The sequence below is a fragment of the Scophthalmus maximus genome, chromosome 3, assembly GCF_022379125.1.
Source record: "Scophthalmus maximus strain ysfricsl-2021 chromosome 3, ASM2237912v1, whole genome shotgun sequence".
Lineage (NCBI taxonomy): Eukaryota > Metazoa > Chordata > Actinopteri > Pleuronectiformes > Scophthalmidae > Scophthalmus > Scophthalmus maximus.
Genome location: NC_061517.1, coordinates 15,083,035 through 15,110,188, shown reverse-complemented (window position 1 = coordinate 15,110,188; position 27,154 = coordinate 15,083,035). Strand labels below are relative to the sequence as shown.

At 46.1% G+C, this 27,154-nt stretch overlaps 1 protein-coding gene across 3 annotated transcripts in view; it reads left to right on the top strand.

Annotated features, from left to right (window-relative positions):
* Positions 1-141: 141 nt before the first annotated feature.
* Positions 142-27,154, top strand: part of phactr3a (phosphatase and actin regulator 3a) — a 27,706-nt gene continuing 693 nt past the window's right edge. The window contains exons 1-11 of one of the 3 annotated variants that reach the window (XM_047331146.1): positions 142-510; positions 15,901-16,065; positions 17,093-17,260; positions 18,163-18,375; positions 19,019-19,247; positions 19,519-19,769; positions 20,188-20,341; positions 25,156-25,211; positions 25,659-25,720; positions 25,868-26,008; positions 26,670-26,746. In XM_047331146.1, coding sequence (XP_047187102.1) covers positions 408-510; positions 15,901-16,065; positions 17,093-17,260; positions 18,163-18,375; positions 19,019-19,247; positions 19,519-19,769; positions 20,188-20,341; positions 25,156-25,211; positions 25,659-25,720; positions 25,868-26,008; positions 26,670-26,746 — 1,619 coding nt within the window. In that variant the 5' untranslated portion in view covers positions 142-407. Of the gene's footprint in view, positions 511-14,690; positions 15,597-15,900; positions 16,066-17,092; positions 17,261-18,159; positions 18,376-19,018; positions 19,248-19,518; positions 19,770-20,187; positions 20,342-25,155; positions 25,212-25,658; positions 25,721-25,867; positions 26,009-26,669; positions 26,747-27,154 lie in introns of those variants that run through there. The other 2 variants (XM_035645877.2, XM_047331147.1) reach the window with 2 other exon arrangements.

Below are 27,154 nucleotides of genomic sequence, written 5' to 3'. Positions count from 1 at the left end.
ATACCAGGAGCATGTCACCGAGACATTCTGGTGGAAACATGGTGCTGGGGAAAAAACAGCTTAAAAACACATTAAGATTGAATATTAACATCATAAACGTGTCAGTGTGTGCAGCATGTTAGTTGACGTGTTAGAATATCTCTGGTCGTGTTGCTGGACGGGGACGGGCATCATAGGGGGCATATCACCCCTCCCACATCCCCACATCTCTCTCGCGCGCGCGCTCACACACACACTCACACGCGCGCGCGAAATTTCTGCTCAGCCATGGCTCCCTGGTAGATGCTCAAAGCGGCTGTTGTCAGAGCAAATTAAATCTGCACTAGCTCGCTGCTTTTCCCCCTGACCTTGCCCGCCTCTGGTCGGGGTTTTCAATATTTCATTCGGGATTCCTGCGCCGTCTCCCCATGGCTACATCGGACGGACTAGACGGCTGTCTGCACCGAGGCAGATCTCAAAGTGACCCGAACATACTCACCGAACCGGACGTCGACCTGACTCACGGCACAGGTAAGACAGACAGACGGAGGCGCGTCGTCGCCGCCTGGATCTGTATTTTGCCACATCTGAGACATTTGAGTGTTTTATCGTGTTTTGCCGTTTCATTCGGCGATGCAGCCGTTTCCCATGCAGGAGGCATCCTCCTCGCCTCTCCCGGTGGAATAGCGGAGCACCGTGGGACAATTGGGGCACATGCTTTCCCACCTTGGACGTAAAAATACAGAATGTAACTGAATCGTGGGGGCTGCAAAATTGACAAAAATGGAATGTGCCATATGAATAGCCGCATGCCCCGTTTCCAGATTTGTGCGTAACAGGCTACAGACGCCTGTAGCCCATTGGGTTGTTATGGCTGCAAGTATTTGGGAATCGGCGTGCGGACTGTTTCATGTGATGTTCAGTGCACAACATTTAGTACAGTGCAGACTGTCTGCTGCCTCCTGCACGATGCAGCCCGCTCAGCACCTCAGTATCCCACATGCGTGTGTGGTCCATGATGCCAATTTGAACGCAGTTGTTGTCTTATGTGTGAGCCCCTCCATTCTTCTCGTTACTCAGCAGACACATGGCCACGTTTTGGCGTGTTGCATTTAAAAAAAAAAAAAAAAGGCACATGCACATCTCCTTGTATAAAGCCTGGTCCCTGCGTGTTGACAGCTCTGATAGCCCCCTCACCAACACACACACACACACACACACACACACACACACACACACACTGTGCTGATCACTGTGTTGCGATCAATGACCGGCCTTCCACGCGATGGCTATAGGTGGACACCACCACCACCCCCAATTCAGCACAACCATGCACATGCAAGAAAATCGATTCACCAGTTCATAGATCCTGCAGGTGTTCTTTCTAACATGAGGCTCATGTGTGTATCTGTCTCTCTGCTCCGTTATTCCTCTGCATGCATATGGAATAATGAATTGATCGTTCATTAATGAGAGGAGAGCACTAGGGAGCAGTCATGCTCAGCGCTTCTCCAATGAACTCCAACCAACAGACTTGTCATGTGGCCCTTGTTGTATTTGCTGTAATGTATCCTCACTCTTAATTTACCCATGTACTGTGCCTTCAGCGCAAGTAAATGGCTTTATTTTTTATTTTTTTTTACATAAGTGCGACTATTTATGGTCATAATGTGTGGGCCTGGAAGGAGTCATTGCTCACGCCCACACGTGGTGAGTTTTACGCACATGGAGAATGCTTGACTGAATGATTCAGAAAAAAGGAAGTGTCATTCACCTTTCAACTGTTCCCTATAATGAATCTCGCCTTTTGAATTTATCTTTTATTTTTTAAACAAATCTCTGAAATCACACCTGTCCATCCTCATCACATCCCACAGCAGAGTTTCTACAGCGATGGGGCCGTGCTGAATTCAAGCCTCCTACATGGGCAATTGAATTCACACATGGGTGGATGTGATAATGTCGCACTGGGTCCTTGACACACCTGAACAAACAACACAGCAGCTCGGCAGGTCAGCCACGCTGGTGATGAGAGCTAGAGCTAACAGGGCACCATGCGGACATCAGCCTGCACAACTGCGTTACTGTGAATACACAGTGCAAATGACAGACACAGTAAATACAGTTGTCACTGCATGGACAATGTCAGTGTCTGGTGACCCAAAGTACACAACATCACCCACCCCTCCACCCAACCCCACCCCCGCCCTGTGAGGATCATCACTGCGCCAGCGTCTGGGACACCAGCCTTTGCCAAAGGATTACTTTGGCAAAGGCTGCCTTCCCCCCCCCCCCCCCCCCCCCCCAACACAGTGGCTCTTGCAGCTGCAGAGGCTGACACTGTATTCATCCACTTGCTCAATGCTGGGGAGGACACTGAATAGAGACAGTTGACCATCATCAGAGAATCAGAGCAATGTTGTTTTGTTGTTTCTTCTTGAATGTGCGGTATTTAATACAGCACAAGCCCCAGGACTCTCAGAGACGGACAAGTCTCAATCCAACAATCCAATGATTTTATTAAGAGCGAACGATAACATTTCAAAGTGTTCATGGTTATTGTTTTCATCTTGTTGTGGCTGTAACTTTTTCCACCCTGAGAGTCTGTCTCGTGGAAACTGAATGGAGACGTCCAGCTCCAGCTGCTGATTTACAGGTATATATTAAAGCTGTTTAGGAACATACGCTGGTAACAGGTGCAGCGGTATAAAGAACTTGTTTAGTCAGTTTGTTCAGACGAGGGCCCCTTTAGATTCTCCCACAAATAAAATTGTCACTTTCACTCAAACTTCCACTTAGTCATTGCAGAATGTCGACCGAGGTAATGGTGTGGAGAGGACACCTTGAAGCTTTTGCGGACAGGAAGCAGGTCCAAGCAGGGTTGTCCCTGCGGCTTCATTGCATAAAGCAATTCTTCTGTCCTATGGGAAGGCAGACGCAGCTAGAGCAGCAGCGGTGATGAAGATGTAGGCAGGATGTTTGGAAAGATAAGTGCCATTAGTACTAATTCACTTTAAATGTGGTGTAGATTGAATATTGTTTCTATCATTAATTGACCCTTGATTTTAGTGCATAAAATGTCACAAAAAAAAAGTGCACACCACAATTTACCAGAGCCATTGTGGGTGTCTTCAGATTGTTTGTTTTGTCTGAGCAACAGTCCAAAACTCTAAAATGTAAAAGAGGAAAAAGCAGCATAATTCTCCACTATGAGAAGTGGGAACTCCCAATTCTTTGGCATTATGTCCTGCTAAATAACAAACTGAAGAAAAGTAATGATCAAAGTTGTTGTAAATAGACCTTCGTTGACCAACTATTGCATTGATCAGCTATATAATTTCAGCACTATACTGCAGGTTTCAAATGAAGAAGTTCTCTTCTGTCTGTAATAATTCATGAATACATTCACTCACCCTCCCTCTTGGGGAGACAGAGAGCAGGGGGATGAAAGCACACAGCTCGCAGGAATCAGGCCCTTTTGCTCAGGGCGACTAAAACCCCTGAACAGTCGGATCTACTTTGTCCAGTTACAGAACGGAATCTAACCACCGGCACCTACTGAGTTAGCTTTTAGGTCTCATCCTCCGCTGCAACTGATACCTGGATAATCCTCTCATCAGAAGAATCTCTGAGGATTGCAGGGCGTAAGTGAGCCCCCATACCCAAAATGAACATGGGGATCTATCAAACCCTGTGAAAGCTGATATCGGGCCGTGACGATGACTCACCCAGAACCGCAGCGGCGTCTTGGGCAGCCTTGACGTGTAAATATGGGATATTCTGAGTCAGCCGGGCTTATATAACATGCTCCCCATTTAACAAGGCTTTGTTTAAGATGAAGTAGTGACAATGTACACAAAATGGTAGTGGTGCCACAGAAATTCCTTATGTAAGAGCAACAGATTTAATAGTCAGTTTTAACCTTTGGATTCGTAGCTGAAGCACAATAATACAAATGTGCACTATTATGCAAACATCAGTTATTCAAATGAAACTGGACATTCTTGTTTTCTATCACGTCCTTGTTCTGTGCAAAAGTGAGAAGATTTTCCCGCCTAAAAGAGAAAAGTGTGAAGAACGGAGAATCGGGCACCAGGATAGGAAGTCGTCTCGTGCAGTTCCAGTCTGTAAATATCTCACCATCACTCGTCAGTATTAACGAGCAAAGATACGCCTCGACACAGTCAAATAACGTAAACGCTGAAGTGTATAAGGGGGATTTGAAGTGATCTTGCATATGCAATAACAGTTGTTTCTGTTCGGATGACGTTCTTTCTGTCCTGACAATCTTTACAAACTGAGGTGCATTTGAAGTTGGATTGGTATCGCCGGACAACTACAGATTCTAATATTTCGTGTGGCTCCGTAATGTGTAGGCAATAGCATGGTTAGGTTGTATTGTGAATTAAACATACTCACATAAGTGTTGAAACAATTTGTTGATAAACTGTTTAGTCGAACATTAACTGACGACTGTTTTGAGAGTTGATCAATTCTCAAAATTAGCTTCTTCAATGCCAGAATTTGCTGCTTTGCTATTTTGTTTCACTGTAAACTGAGTATCTTTAGGCTCTGGACTGTTGGATTGACGGAAACTAGACATTAAAACATTACCTTTGGCTTTGCGATGGGCATTTATTTATAAAACATATCTACTTTCTAAGAAAAATAATAACAGCAGGTTATTCGATAATCAAAAAATCAAGAATTGCCTGCTCCCGCTCCTCACACTGAATTTCCCATCTCCTGCTTTCGTGTTTTTTTTTTGTTTTTTGTTTTAATCTTTTTTCAAACTGTCATCTGGGAGGACACAATAAAACACAAAAGCACCTCAAGACACATGCACACAAACAGGATCACATTGTCATGATGGACAGCGCTGGTGTACAGCGGCTTGATTCGCTCCTCAGAAGAGACCAACCGCACCCACATCCAACTCAGCCCAACTAAGTCCTTACTTCCTGTTTGCAGGAGCGTAGCTGTAATCCACGCCAGAGTCACGACTTATTCGTCATGGTCATCCTTAAGGGACTGTGAGTCAGTCGTGGCCACCTGTTAGCAGTGGCCACTGGGGAGATATTCATTTCTCCCCTCCACGATGCACAGAGGTGCCAACGGAGGCCGAGATGAAATGCCCAGCCATCGAGGGTCTGAGAGCAGCTTCCCTGTGGCCTGACACAAAAACATCTGCTCTTAGCATCATGGCTCTTTCTGCTGTTGCTCATTATTCATGGATGTGGTTGGGATTGTGGGAAGCAAATCTTCCAAAAGGAGTGACAATGACACTTTGAGATAGTGATACATAGCTGGCAGTCCATTGTCCATTGGCAATGACTCATTCAGTCATTTATACTGCACGTGGTACGCGTGGGTGACATGAATAGAAAATGCTCCATAAAAGTATGTATTATTTGATATCATAATAGTCATTTATAAAAGTGGCTGAAATTCACGGGTACATGAATGAATGAGATGAAAAACAGTGAGGCAGAAGCTTCCACTTCCACTGAACGGACTGAACAGTGTAAAAAGGATGTGGTCTTCACCGTCACCAGGTCTCAACCAAACTGACACAATCACCTAATGGGAGATTTCGATGGCGGCAAGTCGGACATTGTGTGGGATCATCTGGTGAAGCGTGGCGTCCTCTTCGCCAAGTAGAACTCCTTTAAACTGTTGAACAACCAGTCAAAATGTCTGTTCTTGTCTAATCCTGTTATTGAATTACTTGGACAATCAAGGAAGTTCATCACTTTGACAGTGCATATTTATCATTTATGCTAAATGAATTATTGAAATCGTTAATGGATGATCAAAATTGTTCCACGTTTATTTTCTGTTAGTCAACTAATTGTGACAGCGCTGCCCATGGTGTGTATGTGTGTATATATGTGTCCACATGAAGAAATCTTGATATTGGGAGGTATTAATTATTGCACAGTAATATGATAAACCCCACTAAATCATCAGATAATATTTGTTTAACTTAAGCATGTTAGTCTTAACATAAAAACGACCGTAAAAAAATGGAGCACAAAAAATGATGACAACAACAAAAGCCCCACATCATGCCTGCATGCTCCCCCGTGGATGCGGGGGCAGATTTTAGGAATTGGACAGTGTCGGAGCCATTTGTTTTGCGGCAGCTGTCGTTTGCATGCGCACACCTGCGTGTGTATCCATGTGTGCATGGATCTGCAGCAAAAGTGGCAGTTCTGTGAAGACGTGGGCCAAAAAAAAAAAATCACAAAATCACAGACAGAATATGAAAGATCCAGACTGTCAGGCAGCTAAACAGACAGCTCTCGGAGAGCGGTGAACGAAGACCCCGAGCAGCCCCCAAACACCTGTCAGAGATCCCAGCATAAAGGCAGCATGATATGGACCTATTTAGCCCTTCGGAGGCTGAGGTTAAATGGAGATCAGGACGTTGCATGCACAATGGTGTGAAGGGTAAAGAGCTGAGAGAGGAAACTCCTCTGGGCATCATGTCTGCGGAGCGGCACAGACACATTTTAGAGGAGCAAGGAGAAGAAAAGGTCAGGAGACTGAATCAGTGAGGCGGAGGAGATGGAAGAGTGGGAAACAGTGAGAAGGGAGAGAAAGAGACGAGGAGGCAGCGGGCCGTCGCTGAAAGAAAGCCAAGAAGTTGTCCTAATTGCTAACTGGCTTCGTCGAGATGATGGATTGTCTATAGGAGGCCATTAACAAAGAGGCAGCGGCTGTGTGGGTCTGATTTGGAAAGCCTCCGCCTGAGCTCAAGTATCTGTCCGGTTTTCCAGGGATCCTATGTAGACCTTAAACTGAGTGTTAAATCAAGAATACCTTATAATCCTCCTTTTATCTATTCCCCCTCCTTGCTCATAGCCTCAGTAAGGTTTTTGTTTCGCCTGATTTCTACACAATCTCACTTTTATAACATGATTGTGAAGTAGTGAACATGATGCTAATTCTATGGGTTTGTTGTCGCATGCCACTCTTTTCATATTCACGTCTCTCATCGCTGTATAAAACAAAACAAAAACATCCTGTGAGTTTAAAAGAACGTCACATTCATCTTCTTGCTCCCGCCCCTTCCAGGGTCAATGAGTTTGTAACATCCACAGCAGCACTCCCGGTGTCACCCTCACTGTCTCACTCTTTTTGTCCCTCACACATTGATGCATTGCATCCTCACACCGTTCTGTAGCCGCAGTGTCCCCTCTGTCTTCACAAAGCTGCCAGATCCAATCAGGGACGGATGAGGAGTGCCGAGGGCAGTCCCAGGCCCCAAAACAGATAAATGCACCTGTCTGGGACATAGAAACTTAGGGGGTGGTGTGAGTGAGAAAGACAGACAAGGGAACCTGAGGCGGGTGAAGATGTTGATGTTATAGCCGACTGACAGACTCTGAGAGCAGAGTGGTGTGAGGCCTTCCATGGAGTGACTGCTTGATAGGCACTTACACCACAGCTTTATTGAACATCTCCGTCAGGGCCCCTCAGGAGAAGGTAAATTAAATGCATGCCCAGATCCGATAACTGTGGTAGAAGGAAACCGTCATAAAAGGGGAAATGAATCAAAGCTTTATATTGTGTTGCTGGACTGCGTGCGAAGACTATCTGGCATAGAATGGACTGGAATGGAGAGTGACTGTGGACTTGGGTCTGAGTTGTGTGACAGCGGAGTGAGTGTCAGCACCACGGACAGCACCAGCCTCTGCGTTGCAGCAGGCTGCTGAACGGAGCAGAGCTGCGTTCTGTGTGCTGATGAGTCTCGAAATGAACCAGGCTCCTGATCTGCTGGGAAAGACGCCAGGGCGCTTTTTTTTTAACATATCCTTTTTATTTTTTATTTTTTGCACCGATGACATGTTAATGATTAAAGCACATTATGCGGATGCAGGCTCCAATTCAATTTAATTTAATTATCCCATACATCCATGTAAGCCAAGAGTTCCCTTCCAATCCCATTACACCTGCTATTGGAACTGTGGCCAAGCCTGTAGCACCGAGTTTGTGACCATGATTGATGAGCGAGTGGCCCTCTGGCAACTTCTTCATCAACACTGAGTCATCGTGTGGCCCAAACCTGCATGTTCGACTACCAGATCACCTCTTTTTCTTTTTTTCTTTTCCCAGCGTGGCAGCATCAGCGCAACTGCAGCTTGTGTAGTCACACAAATGCATGTGTTTCAGTAACTGGGCAAAATCTTTCCCAGACACTTTGCCCGTCTGCCATCAGTCGCAGACAGCTCTCACGTCACCAGACTTCACTGTGCAAGTGACTCATTCCTTTCTCTAATCAAACAACAGATTTTCCAAAACAGCAAAATGTTTTTTTTCTGTTCATTTAATTAACAGGGAAACATACCAAGTTCCTAAGGTCATAGGTTAGCAGCTCATGACTGTCGTAATATCATCACGCATATATACACACACACACACACACACACACACACACACACACACACAGCGGGCAGTGTACTTGTTTGACCCCGTGTCCTCAGTGTGTCTTCCATGATACGCGTGAGATGGCCGCATGACATGGTTATGACATGGTATGAAGAAAATTACGACCATGCATGTAACGTCCGGCCTGTTTAAGTATATCCATATATCTGTGACGAGCGCGGTTAGTGGACACTTAGTGCGCTGACTCGTGTCTGCACAGTCTGGCGTCACAAAATGAGCTGTTGGCCACTGCACCTCCTGGCCCCGCGCCATCTATTTCAGGTCCAAGCAGGGAGGGAGAAATGCCGCTTTCGGGCAATAGCAATGCTGAAAAATGTCATGCTATTTTTAACTCAATTTTGTGCTTTCCTTGAGGAGTAGCAGCTTCCTTTGCACACTCCTCTACGGTACGGAAACCCGTACCGCTTCCTCTGCATGCACCACTTGAGGGAATCCAAACGTGAGTGGCGTCCTTGCTGTGGGAGCTTGTTTGCAGATTACGGTGCTAACGGCGCTGATCTGTACCGTTCCTCCGCGCAAACATCCCGCTCTCTCTCCTGCCTGGAGACCACCGCAGGCCCGCCTCCCTGCAGAGTGATGGGAGCCCAGTGGAACCGAGCCATACCAGTTTCTGTATCAAGTGCAGACTAAAAGAGCTCACACACATTAGGGGTGCAGCGAGTATTCGTCTCACATGCTCTGCCTCTCTCTCTCTCTCTCTCTCTCTCTCTCTCTCTCAGGCTTTGACGTAAATCAGTGGAAATAACAGGAGTAATTTACACACCATTGCTCACCCACCTGACTCTGATGCCGGAGTCTGTAACTATAAACTATAGACGTGTTGACTGAAAACACCCACGCCCCGCGGCTAACTCACCTGTGCATAAAGCCCCGAGAGTGACTGCCTGCATTCGCGTTAGCTCATATCTCAAGCCATTAAACACGACTGAGGAGGGTTTCGGGGTGAATTGTTGTAAGCTGTGACCTTTTTGTTCCTGAGAAAGTCTCTGGAAACATGAGGCCGCCTGCCACTTTTTAGTCAGCGCTGTCTAAAAGTGGGATTTTATAATAAAAAAAACCCTCCATCTCTGTCCAGAGGCGGATCCATTGCAAGCAGCACTTTTGAAAATAAAAAAAGGAGCAGAATGAGTCAATATGAATCTTGCGGTTTGCTAGATTAATGTGATGGGCATCGGGAACAGCCGAACATATGAAGGCTGAACCAACACTTCCATTACCTGATTGGAGGGAGCTTTTCAATGGAATAATATATATTTTTTACAGCGGGAACGTAGCGCAAAGATTAACTATCGACTGGAAGTCTTCCTGGACACAGTTGGGGTCTATCTCTTCCTCTGATAACGGTGGCTGTTGTTGTGGGGGAGCAGGTTGGAGTGACATTAGCGGAGGCTGGATCTATTGTGTAGGTGACATGAAAAGCACTCTGAGTAGGGACACTTTGGCCCACTGGGTGGACGTGATGGCTGCAGTGAGGGTTTCACAGTCGGTCCAAGAGAGCCTGCTCTTTTTTGGGGGTCGAAATACAGAGGCAATGCAATTGACACATTTTTTCTAAACAGTTTCACATTAGATTCGATATTTGTGTTTTTATTCATGTGAGGCTCAGCTGGCAGAAGGTGATGTCATCTACTCGTGTGCACCAGTCGCTGGTTAGCTGTATTTAAGTCAAACTGAGGTGACTGTCGTTGTCGGTTTGCTTTTGCTGTCAGTCAAATCAGATCAAACTGCATTTACGCAGACCCTTGGAAGCAGATCAGCTGCGCTTTTGACTGTTAAACTCTACATAGATTGTAAATTGTATCGGCTTTTAATCTTTTTTGTGTGTTTTAACAAACTCCTTATCGTCCTTGCTTATTTTAGTCATGAATATGGCCACAGCTGACAATGTTAAAGATAGAATAATGAAGACTTCAGGAGCTTTCAAAACATAATGAGTGCTGATGTTTTTGGGTATGTGAAGAAATTTGGTTCTTAAGAAAATATAAAGAGGTATTGCACTGATATAGCAGTGGGCAGACTGTTCAGGGACAGATTAAAAAATAACAATGGGCAACTGGAAAGGAGGATGAGACTTTCTTACTACTAGTCCCTGGTATGATTCAAGCTCAAAAAACACTTGAAAGCATCATCACACCGTTTTTTAGACTGTCCGTTCAACACGTGTCATATACAAGTTGAACCCACATAACCCTGGTGAAGGGGTAATCTAATTAGTAGTGATCTGATCTTGACTTTAGTAGTATTATGTCACCCATATGGACTATGCACTTGATAATAATTGATCATCATTTTGTCATCATTTCTGTCAAAACAGTCATGAAAAACCCTTCTAGCTATCTCCTCTCTATCTCCACCAAAACCTAATAAGCTTGTACTTGACTCTAAATCTCTGCGTCCGGCGGATTTCATGAAAATGAAATTTAGCTATTGGGAAACTAATTAAGAAACAGCCGTCGTCGTAAACTGGGAATGAACTAGATTTGTGGTCCTCCTTGTTCCGGCTGCAGCGAAGGCTCGTACACGTGAAGCAATCCACCAGATCGTATTCTCAACACCAACATATGGTAACAAACAAGGGCCTCAGGCACTTCCTATTGGCTGCTGGCCTCACTGACATCATTTCACTCTCTCGATGCCAGTAGGGAACATGCTGGAGTTTCACACTTGGGCTATAATCACAATGATGAGCTGGAGGCTTGACCTTTGCAGACTCATGTAGCCTTACACCATGAGATCTGGTCTTCTCAGAAATTAGTTTTGTTATAAAAAAAAATTACACTACACAACATCCACGTGCACATGAGTCATCCACATGTACCTCAGGAACACAGCTACTTTCAGTTCGTCACTGCCAGGCCTTATTTATTAGAGCTAATGGACCACTCAGTAGGTTATACAATGTGTGTTTTTCCCTCAATGTGACTTGTTTCATTCAGCGTAGATTGTGAAATGGGAATGTTGTACTGTAGATTAGGCTTCCATTTGAGAAATGACTACCCTGCCCCGCAAATGAAGTATATTGTTGAATGAAAAATAAATATGTCCCAGAAAGAGAGCTTTTTGAGACAAGGCTTTCAAATAGTATTAATATCTGTGTTGAGTGGACGCTGCTCTTTTCAGGAGAATTTAATCATATTCTTTCAATAGAATCATTTTGTGGAAGTGTCCATTATCCTCCCTTTCCTCTGATATAAACACTCCCTCGCTGACCACTTCCATTCTTAAACTCAGCCTTTACTTCATGGACTTTTCTTCTTGCACTGCTTCAGCTCTCTCTACGCAAGTTGTTTGCCGCGTTGCCCTGATTGTGGCCGTGTCCCCGAGGCAGTGGGGCCACAGACAGATGGCAGCACAGTTGTAAAGCCAGGGGGGTAAAGAGAGGAGGTTATCCGGCGGGGCAGTGGATAATAAGGAGGTGGCCCATTCAAGGGCACGTTGTCAGTTTGCCGAGGTGGAAGGAGCCGCCGGCTGGAGCAAGGAGCCGAGGCTCTACGGGGCCTACAGAGATGATGGGCGTCAAGGGGTCGGAGAGGAGAACACTGAAGGGCACATACCGTGTTTAGCATTAAAGGCTGCATTAGTTATAGGTTTGGTTTAGAGGTGCTTGCTGCAGATAGATGAGATGCTAACATCTGCTAATAAACAAAGTAGAGGTGGGGTTAATGGAAAATGACCATTGGATAAATGGTGCAAGAAGAAAAATAAAGAACTCGTTATTGCAGTTCATTATTTTCTGTACCAAATTTCATGCCTCAGTTTGTTCGAGATATTTCATTCAGAAGCTGAAATCTCAGCCTCATGGTGGCACTGGAGGGAAAAATCGGGGGGGTTACCAAAGTCATTTAGGATTCATCCTCTGGGGACCCTGAATGTGTGTACAGAGTGGTCGACCCGCCAACAGACCGACAGACTTGGCCCCTCCCACCCCGGATACAGTCTGTTTGAGTCACTCCCCTCTGGCAGAAGGCTGCGGTCGATCAGGACCAAAACCTCACGATACAAGAATAGATTCTTCCCCTCTGCAGCTGGTCTTACCACCAAGGTCAGAGACCCCCACTGACACTGACCTTCCCTTGTAACTTCAAGGCTTTGACTCTTACAACCACACTGCTGAAATAAAGCCATTGATATTATCCTATGTGTTAGTGCATTGTTCTCATCATTAGAATCAATCACTTTCATTGCAAAATCAGAAAAAGGTATTAAAAATTCATAGTTTCAGTAACACAGCTGAACAGGGCAATCGGAATTTCACAGTTCATCACTGGAAAAGCACAAAAAACGGACCATTCATTTTTAGACCTCCTACATTTTAAGACAAAAATATATTTCTGTTGGTTAGATGTCACCTTGGGCCCTTGGGAAGTGGGGGGGGAGGGGGATAGTTGGCGTGTACGTGTGGGGAGAGATCTTATGCTCCTGAATGTGCTGACGTGCCGGTTAAGTGGGGTGTGGTCCCTAGTTGCACACCACAGCGCTCTGTTTTATTTTTTTGCCAAGTCACATTATCATAAAGTCTACTTATTAATTCCACTCTTAAATCATTTCTGAGTTCACGCTGCACTAATGCAGCATGAAGTTGAGCAGTGGCAGGTTACATTTGCCTGCATTGCTGAGTGTTTCTATAGAATATATACTATTTTTATTCTGATTTAATCTTTCATGTTGTCTCAAGTTGTGACACCGCCCTTGTGTGCAGACCTGTGTTGGAGAGGACTGTGGACGTACAGCAAACAAACTGCTGGTCCACTGCATCAGTGTGACATGTGGATTTAACAAATCCTATTTGCATTAGTATATTAATTAGAACCGCAGACCATCGCCACATGGTGCATGTAGTCCATTCATGCTGATCTGACACACATTTCGATACGTCCTCATCCAGTGGATGAACCAAATCTCCTTGTGCATGCATGTATGTTCACCTAATTCCTGTGCTCGTACCCAGACTCCTGTCATTTTCTCTGATCAACCACCCATTCTATGAAAAATGAAGTTACTTGATATGCATTATGAATAGCTGCTCCGTGATTGGACGAGCCCCGATTCTCCTACAAGCTCTTCCGTATAGCAACAGCCCCCTCCCACCTCTCCTTCTTGCCTCTTTTCCCTGGAATCCCCCCCCCCCCCCCCCCTCCTTCCAACCTCCTTCCCTCTTTCAAAATCCAGACAGATCTCGTCCTCCATGTGGCTTCTCCCCCTACCCATAATGCACTGGGTGCTGCCACTGGCTTTAGATGTGGAAGGCAGTGTCTGTGTAGGGGGCTCCTCTCCTCTTTGCTCTCCTCCTCTCCTCTAAGCTACAGACCGACTCGCTCCTCCCGCTGGCTCCCACTGCTGCGGCAGCATCTGGAAGTGGTCGCCATAGCAACAGCAGCGGACCTGACCCCACCTCCTCTCCCTTTCTCCACATGCACATACACACTCTCTCTCTCTATCTCTTCCACTCACACAGACGCCTCTACCCCTCTTACTGCCCCTCCCCTTTGCTTAAGCTTTTTTTTTTCTCTCTGCGCGACTCGGCGTGTTTCCTTCAAGCTTGACCTGGATTCTGCGCGCGGCGCCACGTCTGCCACGCTGAATGTGTGACAGTAGTGATGATGACACAGTGAGTGCGTGGTCAACTGACCCGTTTCCAGAGACTTGAAGGGACAAAAATCCCAACTGGAAATGACCTCTTTTTAATCTCATCTATTCTCCTGTACTACTCTTCTTTTCTGTCTTATATACTTTTTTTCTTTTTCATTCTCCTTCTTTGCCTCTTGTCGCTTGCAAACCCCCGTTCACGCACCGCCATCTTAAATTTTTGCCTATTCTCTCCCTTTTTTCCTCACTTCCTTTTTCTTCTTTCAACACATTTCTTTTTCCATCTTCTCTTCTCCTCCCCCCAATCTCTACCACCATCCTCTTTCTGCTCCCTAGCCATGTGCTTCAGGGAAGAAGCAGGGGCCTGCAAAAGAAAAGAAAAAAGAAAAAGAAATGGAGTCAGCTGTATCCCCCCTCCTCCATCACTGTACTCTACATCACACCCCGAACCCCCCTGCACCCCCTCCTCCTCCTCTTCCTCTTCCCCAACCTCCCCCATCACAAATCCCTCAGCTGAATATTTGAACAAAGATATCAGGCCTCCTGAAGGAAGATTTAGTTTGTTTTTTGTCACATTGACGTATGTATTTTTAAAAAATACATGCCATTTATTGTGCATTTCCTCTTCCTCGGCTCTCTTTGTGACTAGATGCGGGCAATCCAGCAGCAGCGTGCGCACATGGATCTGCAGACCCACACTTTGCTTGATATGAGTCACAGTCATCATTCACTGATATAATTTATATCCTTTAATCAGAGAAAAAGGGTTCTCTGTGGATTATATCATGGATTGCACTCTATAGATGACTACATACGGTCTCTCATTTGTTAAATTTCAGCTATATGCAGTTTTGTTTTAGTTATTGTTGTGACTATGTTCCGCATATTTTCTTTTGGGTCTTTTTGTTTTTTTACAAAAAAGATGTTTCTTTCTTTGTTCAGCAGTATCAGGTCGCTCCTGTTCTGATGTGCAGTGTGTACTGCTATCTGTGTGCTTTTAAATTGTCATGGATTTTTATTTGCATTTCATATATGAAAAGAATAAGTTATAATATGACGTGAGGGCATGTGATTCCACCATCTTCATACATACATACACAGAAACAGACAGACATGAACACAAAAAAGTCACAAAAAAGTCACAAATCACAAACATTAACTGTACCTGCAATGAGATTCTGTACTGTGGCATCATAGAACACACTGCGATAGAGAGGCAGCATTTGCTCCTCCTGAGAACATGGATCACCGAGGAGACGTACATTACATTATGTTGTGTAAGAGCTGGTGCAGATGATATTAATGCATGTAGGTATCAATACATAAAAGGTTCACACGTTAAAACGCACCTGTTTTACCAGGCAGCCTCGTCTGATGGTGTTTCTGGGAAAGCGGTGATGCTGGCCCACCTGTTGTTCTTCTCTGTGTGTGTGTGTGTGCGCGCGCACGCTCATGTTCCCTCCACATTTGGACTGTGAGAGATATTTATTTTCGCTACATGACGCTTTGCTCGGACAGCGGAGATTCACAGGAACATAACAGCCATGAGGAAGTGTGCCTTCGTCAAATTAGTCTCGGTAATTCAATCTGTTCACAGCACGTGGAGTCAATCGTGGTCCACTCACTAAGGTGACGATACTAATTGTGTTCTTCCTTCTCTGTCCCTCTTTTTCTCTCTCCCTTTAAATTCTGCACGTCCGGGGATTTTTCTCCATCCCTGTATCCCCGACTCCATACTGCAAAAAACACTGTCTGCCCTTTGCACCGTCTGTCCACACCTCTCCCATTCTGTCCTCACCCTGATTTCTCCCCCTGTAAAAAAAACACAAAACTCTTGGGCACCTATCTTGGGCTTCTCCTCCGTCTCCACCGTCTCTGCAGTAGAGTTGGTGGACCAGCAGAGGGTGCTGAGGACGGGTTGCCTGGTGAGCGGGGTCCACACGCCACCCATCCGGAGGAACAGCAAGCTGGCCACGCTGGGGCGCATCTTCAAGCCCTGGAAGTGGAGGAAAAAGAAAAATGAGAAGCTCAAGCAGAGTTCCACAGGTACAACGCAGGGTGGGATGAATGGTGGGAGGCTGCAGACCCCCAGGTTCCATAAAACAGATGCACTCGCTCACACTTCTCCTCGTCCCATCTAATGAATTAGGTTAGGGGGAGATAATGACAGGGTGTGGTGAAAAGATGTGGCCAACGGAGCATCAACCATTTGAATTAAGTCAGACCTCATTTTATAATCACTCTAGGGAAGTGTTTTTTCTACATTTTATGTTGCCCCATCCACAAAAATGAGCAACACAATATTGTGTAAACTTTTTTTATGACTTAGGTTTCTCCTTATGACGTTGTACATCTTAAGTTCTAAGAAGGAACAGTTACTGCTCGCTGGTGTGGCATTTACAGACACGTTTCAAATCTTAATGTTGTAGAAATGGGTGATATTAGATTTTTATGAGGGCTGGGGTGACACCAGTATCACAAGATCAATGAGAATATTTTGCCAATATAAAAATATACCACAATATGGCAAACCAGATATTTAAAAACAACAACAACCTAATTTAAGTTTGATGAACTTTATTCTTGTGTCTGACATTCCTTGTGATCTGCAAAAAAATCGTAATAAAACAGCAATAACATAACAGTCAGTTTGCCTAAATAAAATCACAAAAAAAACGTGATTAGGGAAACATAACTGCAGCTGGTTAAAAGGGTTTTTTATCATGTGCAAACACAATGGGGTCTTCTTTCATCCAGATGGTTAAATGACTCTGTAATTGTGATTCTGTAAATACGTCCAGAACATTGAACAATTGAGCAGAGCAATTATTAATTACATTGAATAGGCAATGCTCACAGTAAAGGCAAGATGGCCCCTAAAATGCTGTTTTATTGTAAATATATTTAATGAGCTGTCTGAAAAAAAGAAGAGTAATAGAAATAGAATTCAATATCCAAAATTACTTTCCACCACTGGAGATAATTCACAATAATGTGCCACATAATCATGTTCATGCACGGCACAGGAATCGTGTGCAGCTTCACACACTTCTCTCCCCTTGTCCTCCCACAGATGTAGCATTATCCAGTGGTCTACTGTGCCACGACCCCAACTCTCCCACCCGGGGCTGCTGCTCGGACGACTCGGTCCTGCTTGGAGGATTTGGGGGACCTTATAACCCAAACCTCACGGTCAGCAGTGTGGAATACCTTGGTCCTGAGGAGGAGCCTCCCCCCTCAGGTACAGGACAGACAGACCCTCCCCGTCCTCAGAGTCAACTTATCAATGGACGTCATAGAGCTGCAAAAGCAAATTCAACATATTAGGGAGGGAAACAGATTCGTGAAATAGCTGGGTGTCTTCGCCTCGGCTTTATATTAAGATCAATATGAGAGTGAATGAAATTGCTGTTATCAATTTGCGAATAAAACGCTTGAAAATAATTTGAATCGGGATGGAGGACTCTTATATTAAAACCTCAAATTATACATGTGTGTGTTTGTTGAATTGCTGTAATCACACAATAATGGAGCCGTTTGTCTCTGAACCAATGTTCTACATCTGCACCATTAGAGGGCACCAAAGACTATTCAATGACGTTCTTTGCCTCGACTCTCACAGTCGAGTTAGTACAGTACAGTGTATTTTACAAACTGTAAACGGTGCAACTTGCATGTCTATTTTTAATTTTGGGATATTTTTATTTATTTAAAAAAAAAAGCAGCTTCTGTAACTTACATTTCAATAATTACTCCCAGGTTTATATTCTCAGTCAGCTGAAACCTCCTCTCCTTTTACTCACCAGTTTTAACCTCGCTGCTCTGTGACATACTACTTTACAGCCGGTATAGATCATTGGGTTACACCGCTGACTTTTGTACCGAAGGTCAGGGTTTGATTCCTAGTCAGTGCATGGCTTAAATCCAGTGTGGTCCCATAGGCAGGGCTAATGCTACCTGCCTACCTCTGAAATGTGTCAAAAAGTTGATGGTTGCAAGTCGCTTTGGACAAAAGCGACCGCAAAATCGGCGTAATGTGATGTTTCCACCAGCGGCCGTCAGCTTAAAAGTGGCATTGCATGTTGTTTTCACTCATTAATGTGTGAACATGCTTTGTTCCGCTTCATCAATGTCGTCCAGCAGCCGCCCCGCTCCAGGACTGTGAACGAGTGGAGGACGATGTACCGCTGCCGGAGGAGGAGGGAGAGGAGAAGGTGCATCCTGCCGGAGATTTACCCGAGGGGCTGCAGGACATGGGCGACCAGATGGAAGAGAGACCAGAGGAGGAGATTCCCCCGAAACCTTCCCCACCACAAGTACCTCCGAAACTGTTGCCTCAGCTGAGTACTGGAGATGGTGAGTGTAGTATGGTTAAGGAATTAACATTTCTATCTGAAAATTTTAAGTCACTGGCTGGCTGCATAACATCTGTTTCTGCTCAGTTACAGGTGGGTAATAATGCAGATGTATAACAATTATGGGAATACAAGAGGCCTTGAAATATTTAAAGTGAAGGGTTACTGTTATTTTTGTGGACTTTCCTCTAACCTTTGCTTTTTCGTGAAGTATTGGAGGATCCCCCCAACTACACCCTGTTTTACTCTAAGAGACTCAAGTCCAAAGGCTTGGGAAGTCTGTTGTATTATTATGTCATAGCTTAATCTGAATTGTGTAACTTCGAAACAAATGTGCTGGAGTAAAAAGTACAATATCTCCCTCTGAAATGTGGATTAGTAGTACGAGGTTGTGCGGTAAAAAAAATCGAACAAGTGTTCTCAAATACAGTACTCAGTTACTTTGTCTGAGTTAATGCAAAGATGCACTGAAGCTGCTCTTCTGGGTCTCGGGCGACACAAACAACAAAGAGGTTTGCTTTTCCCAAACTTCAGCTCAGCATCTGAAAATAAACTTCAGTCTACTCTGCAGATTAGAAAATGGCAGAGGGTGGAGATTACGTTTGTTCACCTCCGGTTTTCCTCTCATCACCTCTCGCTCTCAGACTCAGGGCCTGTGTCGCTCCCCGCTCACCTGCCCAACTCCTACCTCCCCAAGGAGCCTCCACCCAGGGCCACGGAAAGCATGGCTTCCATGACCCTGCCGCTACGAGGGCCACTGGCCAACACCTCAGGGTCCCCACATCTAGGCAATATGATTCATCCCCCCATGCCCCCTAGCTGCATCATGGAGGAACTGCAGAGAGCGTTCGCTTCCAAGAACAGGCAGGAGAGGTGAGACCCCGGGTTGACCCCGTACATTTTGTGTTTACGTAAGCCTCCACACTCAGAAGCCCTGGGACGGTGAAAAAAACGATATTTTGTTTTGTTCAAAATAGTTTTTGATAGGATATGATGATGACTAAAATGAAGTTTGCTCTCAAATCTCCAATTTCTAACAATACAATTTCTAACAAATGAAAAGAAAATCTATTTTTTAAAATCTGGATGTTTGTCTCACCTTCATCCAAGGCCATCCTCGTTTACCCTGCGTTTGTCCCCTCAGCGTCCATGAGGGGTGTGAGCAGGGCTCACCCCCGCGGCTGTGGTGCTCCGACGGGCGTCTCTCCCGCTCCTGCAGCTCCGAGAACCAGCACACGCTATCTTTTGTGGGCGGCTGCGTGGGTGGCAGAGGGTCTGACTGGCCCAAGAAGGAGGCAGAGGAGAACAAGGAGAACGTGCGGCTGGACCAGTGCTTCTCCAACAGCTCAGGCCTCCCCAACGACCTGGACGGCTGGAATGACTCCGTCATCTCCGGTGGGTCGCGGAGCTTGACAGAGTGTGAATTAAAGTGTTGCCTGTAAACATCTGGACGTTTGAACAATCCTTCATTTTTGTTTTGGGCTCTGCGCTGTACGTATTGAATTTGAAATGTAATAATTAGAGTCCTGGACATCTGTAATTTGAATGAGGTAACATCCGTACTGGGATAGCAGTGAAGCAAATGAAGACCATCCAGCCCTCCTATCCTGGATACTAAATGGCCCTATAGGTTTTCAGTTTGGCAGGGAGTGGCATTTTTTGGGCATTGGGAGGCTTCATTCAATTACAGTATGTCTCTGCATGTTGTCAGTTTAAGTCAAGGGAGAATATTCGAATGAAGGTCTATACAAAGCTAATAATAAGTTAGTTAGAAATGAGTTTCCTGTGTTAATGCGCGTATGCGTGGTTGCAGGCACACTTCCTCGCAGGCTGAGGAAGGAGTTGCTGGCTGTCAAGCTACGAAACAGGCCCAGCAAGCAGGAGTTAGAAGACAGGAACATCTTCCCAGTACGGAGCGACCAGGAACGCCAGGAAATACGCCAGCAGATCGAAATGAAACTGGCCAAGTAAGCAACGAAAAATCTTCTTTACGTCGCCACATGTATGGTTGAAGTGACAACAAGGGACGGTAACATTGGTCATTGTTGAATATCAGGCTGTCATAGAAATACGAAATGTTTTAAAAACATCAGTGAGAGAATTTCTTCCAATTTACACACATTCTTCAGTTGATTAATGATTTGCATGCTGTTTGTGGTGCAACCCGTGACATGGGCAAAGGCCTTTGTGCAGGGAACAACTACAGTATATACGTAATTACATCAGTTGCATAAAAAAGTATGTGAATGTGAGATTTAAACAGATTATCTGATTGTGTTGCACAGACTTGATTTAATCACTAACTGCTCAGAGGAACCTGATGTTGGTGTAATCTTTGCTACTCAGGGCCAATTCCCGGACTGTTCTATATTCCGCCCTAGCAGCCGCTGTAACCATTTTAACTAAAAGCATTAAGCACATGTGGGGAAGGTGAGCTATCTACTCAAACCACTGAGAGGCCAAATGGAAATATTTTTGGCACAAGATACATGCACATGTTCAGTAAATTCCTTGATGCTTTATTTTAAAAGGAACATTTGCAGGAGCGCAACAAGTACAGACGGACGCCGCTTCCAGGGAATCTCTTTGTACGAGACACGTTGTGCTTCCCACCCTGTGCCGGGACATTATTAGAAATGGCGTTTTTTCTAGTACAACTGAGAAACTTACTGACAGCAGCAGGCTTGTGCACAATATGTATCACAGTTCTTTAACACCAGTGCATCAAAAGGGGGCACACCACGGCGTTACATAACCACGCTGTGCAAGACCTCGCAGCCGAGCACAGAGCGCCGCCCACACGTTCTGCAGAACAAGATCTATCGCCTGTCTGTGAGAGGCAGCTAAGAATACTGCCTTCCCCATCTATTGTTAGATTGACGGGAAGGAAAATGTTTTATATGTAATTTGAAAACAAGAAGAAAAATGAGGTTTGTAGGCACACGGCTTCTGTAAAGTTTGGGGAACGGAGCATGACCGCAGCTTGCATAAGAGCTACTAGGATCGTTGTTTTGAAGACAGGGAGGTTCCACTTGTAGCACGGCAGCGAGAGAAGCTGCCCGTTCGACAAAGACCCAGCTCCCCCACACTGCGCTCGGATCAAAAGATTAATAACCGTTTAAATGGCTTAAACAGTCCCGAAGAGATTCATGAACTCAGAGGGATCAACACAGTTTCACAAAGCAGCTTTGTTTTTGTGCACTTTGTGCTGACAATTCTGAAGGAAAAAGAAAAAGGTTTCAAACAGCTGTGCACGTTTTATCCACACACACACACACAAAAAAAAAATCTGCTGTTCTATTCTGGTGCTTCGGTTGGTCCGGGGTTATCGCTTCTGTGAAGTGCAAAGTTCTCATTGCTGCAGGTCATAATACTATGACTTCAGTGTTTCCATCCTACAGTACAATGTACTGATGGCATACTGCACCATTTGTTCGGGGGTGGTGGGAGTGTGTGTGTGTGTAGGGGGGGGGGGGGGGTATTTGCTAAATATAGCTCAGAATGGTGAAGAGGAGGGCAGACTTATCGGAGGAAAAGGAAGAAAAAAAAAAAGGGGGCCTCATTTCCCCTGGGCATGCGTACCGGATCACAAAACAATCCATCACACACGCACTCCTCTGGATCTTCACTGGGTGACTCCCATTTCAGATTTGCTTTCTCTCTCTGGTTTTTTTTTCTTTTCTTCTTCATTCTACCAAGAAGCTCACAATCAAAATCTACTATTACATTTTGCCGCTAATCAGGCGGAAGATACCATCAGGAGGACTCAGGGCGGATAACGACACCTTGTCCGTCCACTGTGTCAGTGACAGATGAGCTTTCTATCTTTAGATTCCCCCACCTGGCTCATTGTCTTTTCTTTTCTTTTTTTCCACACAGCCGCTCTCTGCTGCTTCTAGTCTTAGTGCGCGACGCTGTTCAATAATGCATCTCCCATCTCTCCACAAATGTGTTTGTCGGGGAGTTATATCAGCAGAAATAATAATGCGAGTGTGTTTCTATAGGCTCCTTGGAGCCGTTGGCATCTGAAGTCTGAAATCCAAGACTGAGAGCCCCCGCCACCCACCCGTTGGTTTCTCTTTCTCTTGTTTAAAACGTTCACTCCCTCCTCGGCAGAGTTAGATTTCCCTTTCTAACTCATTTTGTTTGCGGGGAGCAGCCTGAGCGGCGAATGGAAACCCCTTTGTCGTCAGGCGTCTGTGCGTCATCGTGGTATTCTGGGGGTTTACCCCCTCACCAATCCTATCTCTGCAATATAGTTTCCCGAACCTGGGTGTGTGCCAGAAGGAGGGTGAGAGAGTGGTGCAGTGAGTCAGTGTGTCGCCTCGTGTACCGCGATGTTCTCGGTACACAGATAAACCTCACGGTGGATAAAATCTGTCTTTTCTTACCAAAATAGTTTTAATATTCACAGTGAGCTCTGATTTATTCAGCGTTATAAGAAGAAAAAGAGGTGGGCAGTCTGTTTCTAAAAATAGCCTCCGATTCCCTGTAAAGCAAACGCCGCCCTGTAGTGAAATCCCCCATTAGTGTGTTGCTAGGGAGAAGTGGGACTTTTCTGCGGGAGGACTCTATTGTCTCGAAGATACTGGGAGCCGTTGCCAGGCAACACAGCGAACAGGTCAATAATACAGTGGATGCTTCTATTCGCATGGGGCTTCTGAAGTGATTTTCTGTTTCATCTGTTTAAAATGTAACACTGTCTGAGCCCGGCCCCGGGGTTCGTTCGCCGAGGAGTCGTGAGGCAACAGAATCGACTCTGTTTGTGCTGTCGATGAGATCTTGTGGCATCAGAGTGAGACATGTCTGATTTGAAGTAAAACTGGTTTCATCAAAATGGGAACGTTGCAGAGGAGACGGAAGTACGAGAACGACAACAACAGGAACCCAGGTCCTGTTCTGTAAAGGCTGCAAAAGGGAATGAACTGATCAAATCCCTACACCTCGACTTTCCCAGTGTGCGCGCTCCGTTTCTGATGTTATTCCTCAGAAGAGAATCCACATGGGAAGTCAAACTATTGAATTATTCCTTATGCTGGTTTCTGGATTCCCAGTCACACGCATGTTAATTGACTAAGACCGATTTGCTTGCATGTGCTCATTCTCCTGCTGCACAGTATCGATCATAAACACTGTTTGTGAGGGGTTAAAAATAAACATGAGGCACTGGTACTCACCGCTTTCTCTGTCTTCCGCCGGTGTTGTTTCACTGAAAGGGGCAGTGGGCGATTCTGGAGAAAGGCCGGGACGCGAGCCCGAGTCCTCGGTGTGGGAGACCGACCGGCGACGCCCGCGCCAGCACAGCTATGAGGTTTCGACGGGCGTAGTTTACAAACTGCTCGCAGGGGTCGTGTGGTGCGGTCCGCACCATTTTTTTTTGTTTTTCGATTTACGCCGCCTGGGCTGAGCCGAAAACCCAGAATTTTTTCCCCGCCGCACACACAGAGCCGACAGCTAGCGGACCGCGAGGAAATATTTGCTGAATTTTCCCAAACGTGTTTTGCTTCACAATCCCTTACTGCCCCTTTAAGTAAAAGACATGCACACAACGGGCCTGAGATGAACGCTTGTCACTGCACATACCGCATCTGATGCCTTTTCTGCGTGGACGGTGGCGTCTGTTGTTCCACAAGCCGGTCCGTAGCCCGCTCTCATCATACGAACAGGGTCTAGGAGACCAAAAAAAGAGACATGTCCAGTGTCCGTCAGCGCAGAGGCCTGCACGTCCACATTGGACAGCTTTGCGTCTGGGCATCAGTGACGGTGACCTAACTTTGATCTTTGCCCAGGACAGAACTATAAAGTCGACTTGGGCGGAGGGGGATAAAGAGAGTCCCGCTGCGCGGTGGCATTCTGCCCTTCTCTGTCCTTTCCACCTCTGGAGGTGCGCTTTGGGCCGTCTGGAGCTCAGCCGTGTTGTGCGGCTCACATTTATTATTCATTCAAAGTATGAATAGTTCACACGCACAGGGGGTTTCTGGGAAGATTAAAAAAAAAAAAAACAACATTGGAATTTGGAGACCTTTTGGAAGCTTTGATGGCGAAGGGGCCGCGACAGCTCGACACACATGTGACTATATCATGTGGCTTCGCTATAAACTTGGTCAAAGAGGAGATTGGATTTGTATTACATCAGTAGGCTATAGTGTTTTTTAATATATGGAGTGTAGTGTTGGAGATAGATATTTTTTTTCCCCTCCAACGAAATAAAGAGGTCTCTTTTACGTGACTAGAAATAAGATGAGCTGTTGCAACAACACGGGTGATGTGAGTGTGCCAGTGGCCCAGTGTAGAGCAGGGGGAGGCTGGGGATGCCTCGAGTGGGAGCCCGATAGGCTCCGCCCCCCTCTGCAAATGATGCATGTAGTAACCAGGGAGACTGGGGGAGCAGCCCGTCACGACACGGTTCATAAGCGGAGGACTCGCTGCTGCTGCTGCTGCTGCTGCTGCTGCTGCTGCACATCTCTCGGCCACACGGACAACTGCACCCGGAATGCAGCGTCTCGCTGTCGGACAATAATCCAACCGAGAGCGTCGCGGGGCTCCCTCCTCCTCCTCCTCCTCCTCCTCCTCTGGTCCAGATGCGGGTCGCGCCTCCGCCGAAGCAGCACGGCCGCGGTCTGGACGCGCGATGGAGACATAGGGGATTCCTGTCGAGAACGCGCGCGGCGGACAAACTAGAGCCGGTTTAAGGAGGAGAGGAGTCAGGAGAGGAGAGGAGAGGAGAAGGGACCAGTCGAGTCACAATGGTTCAAAACGTGGTTCTGGTGTTTCTCCGCAGGAGACTGAGCCAGAGGCCGAACGTGGAGGAGCTGGAGAGTCGGAACATCCTCAAACGTGAGTTGCAACACTCCAAACTACAACCTGAACCCTAACACTCACAATGTTATACAATGATAATAAGTAAGGTCTTATAGTAATAATAATACAAATAACACACTAAAAACACGGGGGGGGGGGGGGGGGGGGGGGGGGGGGGTGCATGAATAATTGCACAGATTGCCCAGTGTTGTACATAATTCAGGAGCCAAAAGGCGCATGACTGCACATCGCCTCCCTGCACTGTGTGGAGCCGTGCAGAGATGAACCTGTGCATGAACTGGATGAACTTGCACTTTGTGTGTATGTATGTATTTATAGCGAGAGAGAGAGATGTTTTTCCTTTAGTTGTCACCGCATCAGTTTACATGGAGAATGTGTGAGAATGAAATAAGATGCTGTGATGTTGTTCTACCTGTTGATCTCGTGTATGGATTTTCGAATGAGTTTTTTCTTTTCTTTCAGAGAGAAATGACCAGACGGAGCAGGAGGAGAGGAGGGAGATCAAACAGCGGCTCAACAGGAAGGTACATGAACTGAGGATTTTCAATATATTGACAAGTATTTGTGAACAGGCACCTAATCAACATCACCCACATCTTATCTGAGTTTGAGTCGTGACTCGACGACAGCCGGCGGTAAAGTGTTTGTGTCCCACTCCCTGTGTGTCTCAGCTCAACCAGCGGCCCACGGTGGACGAACTGCGGGACAGAAAGATTCTGATCCGCTTCAGTGACTACGTGGAGGTGGCCAAAGCTCAGGACTACGACAGGAGAGCCGACAAGCCCTGGACCCGGCTCTCAGCGGCAGATAAGGTGTGTGAGGAAAACAGATACCGTTTTTCATTTCATCTCTTGGATGCGACACCAAATCAAAATCTAGGCCAATGTGACAACAACAACACAAATTCCCAAGATCTAAGACCTATAGCTCATTGGGACAATTGGGCCTTCAAGACTTCACTACATATTTCCAGGCAGTGTTTCACAAAGCTCAGTTGGTGTCAGCTCCTCACCAACAGCGTGATGGAGTTGCTTTGTGTTCGAGGTGTTAAGGGAAACAGCCTCCGATATGATTAGATCACGAGCCAAGGAGCTCGTATTCGTTTTGACATTAAGTGACGTGTTGGAGGTTTCCACTGTCATTGTGTTATTGCTCTTGCTTATGTTTATAGTGTCTTAACATTTGGCGTATGACACTTTTAAAATACTCGTTACTCATCAGCATCGCATGTTGCTACAAATCCCGTTTTTTCTTTTTTCTAAGCTCTATAATATTTTTTTCCCCCTCCTGCTGTCACGTCGTTGCTGTTCAGAGGCTGCAGCGGCCCGATGGCTCAGGACGCACTTAGTGGACGCACTAATGACGTTTGTGGTTTTTTTCTTCTCCCCCCCCCCCCCCCCCCCCCCCCCCCCCCCCCCCCCCCCCCCCCCCCCCCCCCCCCCCCCCCCCCCCCCCCCCCCCCCCCCTCCGCAGGCTGCAATCCGAAAAGAGCTGAACGAATTCAAAAGCACCGAGATGGAAGTGCACGCCTCGAGCAAACACCTAACGAGGTTAGTGTTCTAAGGTGCATGTCTGTGGGTAGCAACGCATGCCCGCTCTATTCCGGGCAGCAGCAGTTCTAAATTTAGCTCTCCTTGCTCACTGAGAGAGCGTCGAGGAGCTAAAGATAGATGGCAGTGGAAGTGAATGCGGGGGGTTAGGGGGGGAGGTTGTCCTCTGGGGAGCTTGCACTGTCAGGGCAGACAGAGAGATGATAAAATGCCGCTGTGTCCTTGGTTAAGCTTGTTTGGAAAGCAGGGGTCCTCGTGGTGTGTTCTGACAGTGACCCAGAGGGAGGATGGGGACATGCTTTACGTCCAGCTCCCTCCACATTTAATGGCTGTGCTAAAATAGCCCGGCAGAACTGATTAATAGCGGCATTTATAGCTGGGTAGGATGACAAAGGCACCTTCCACTCT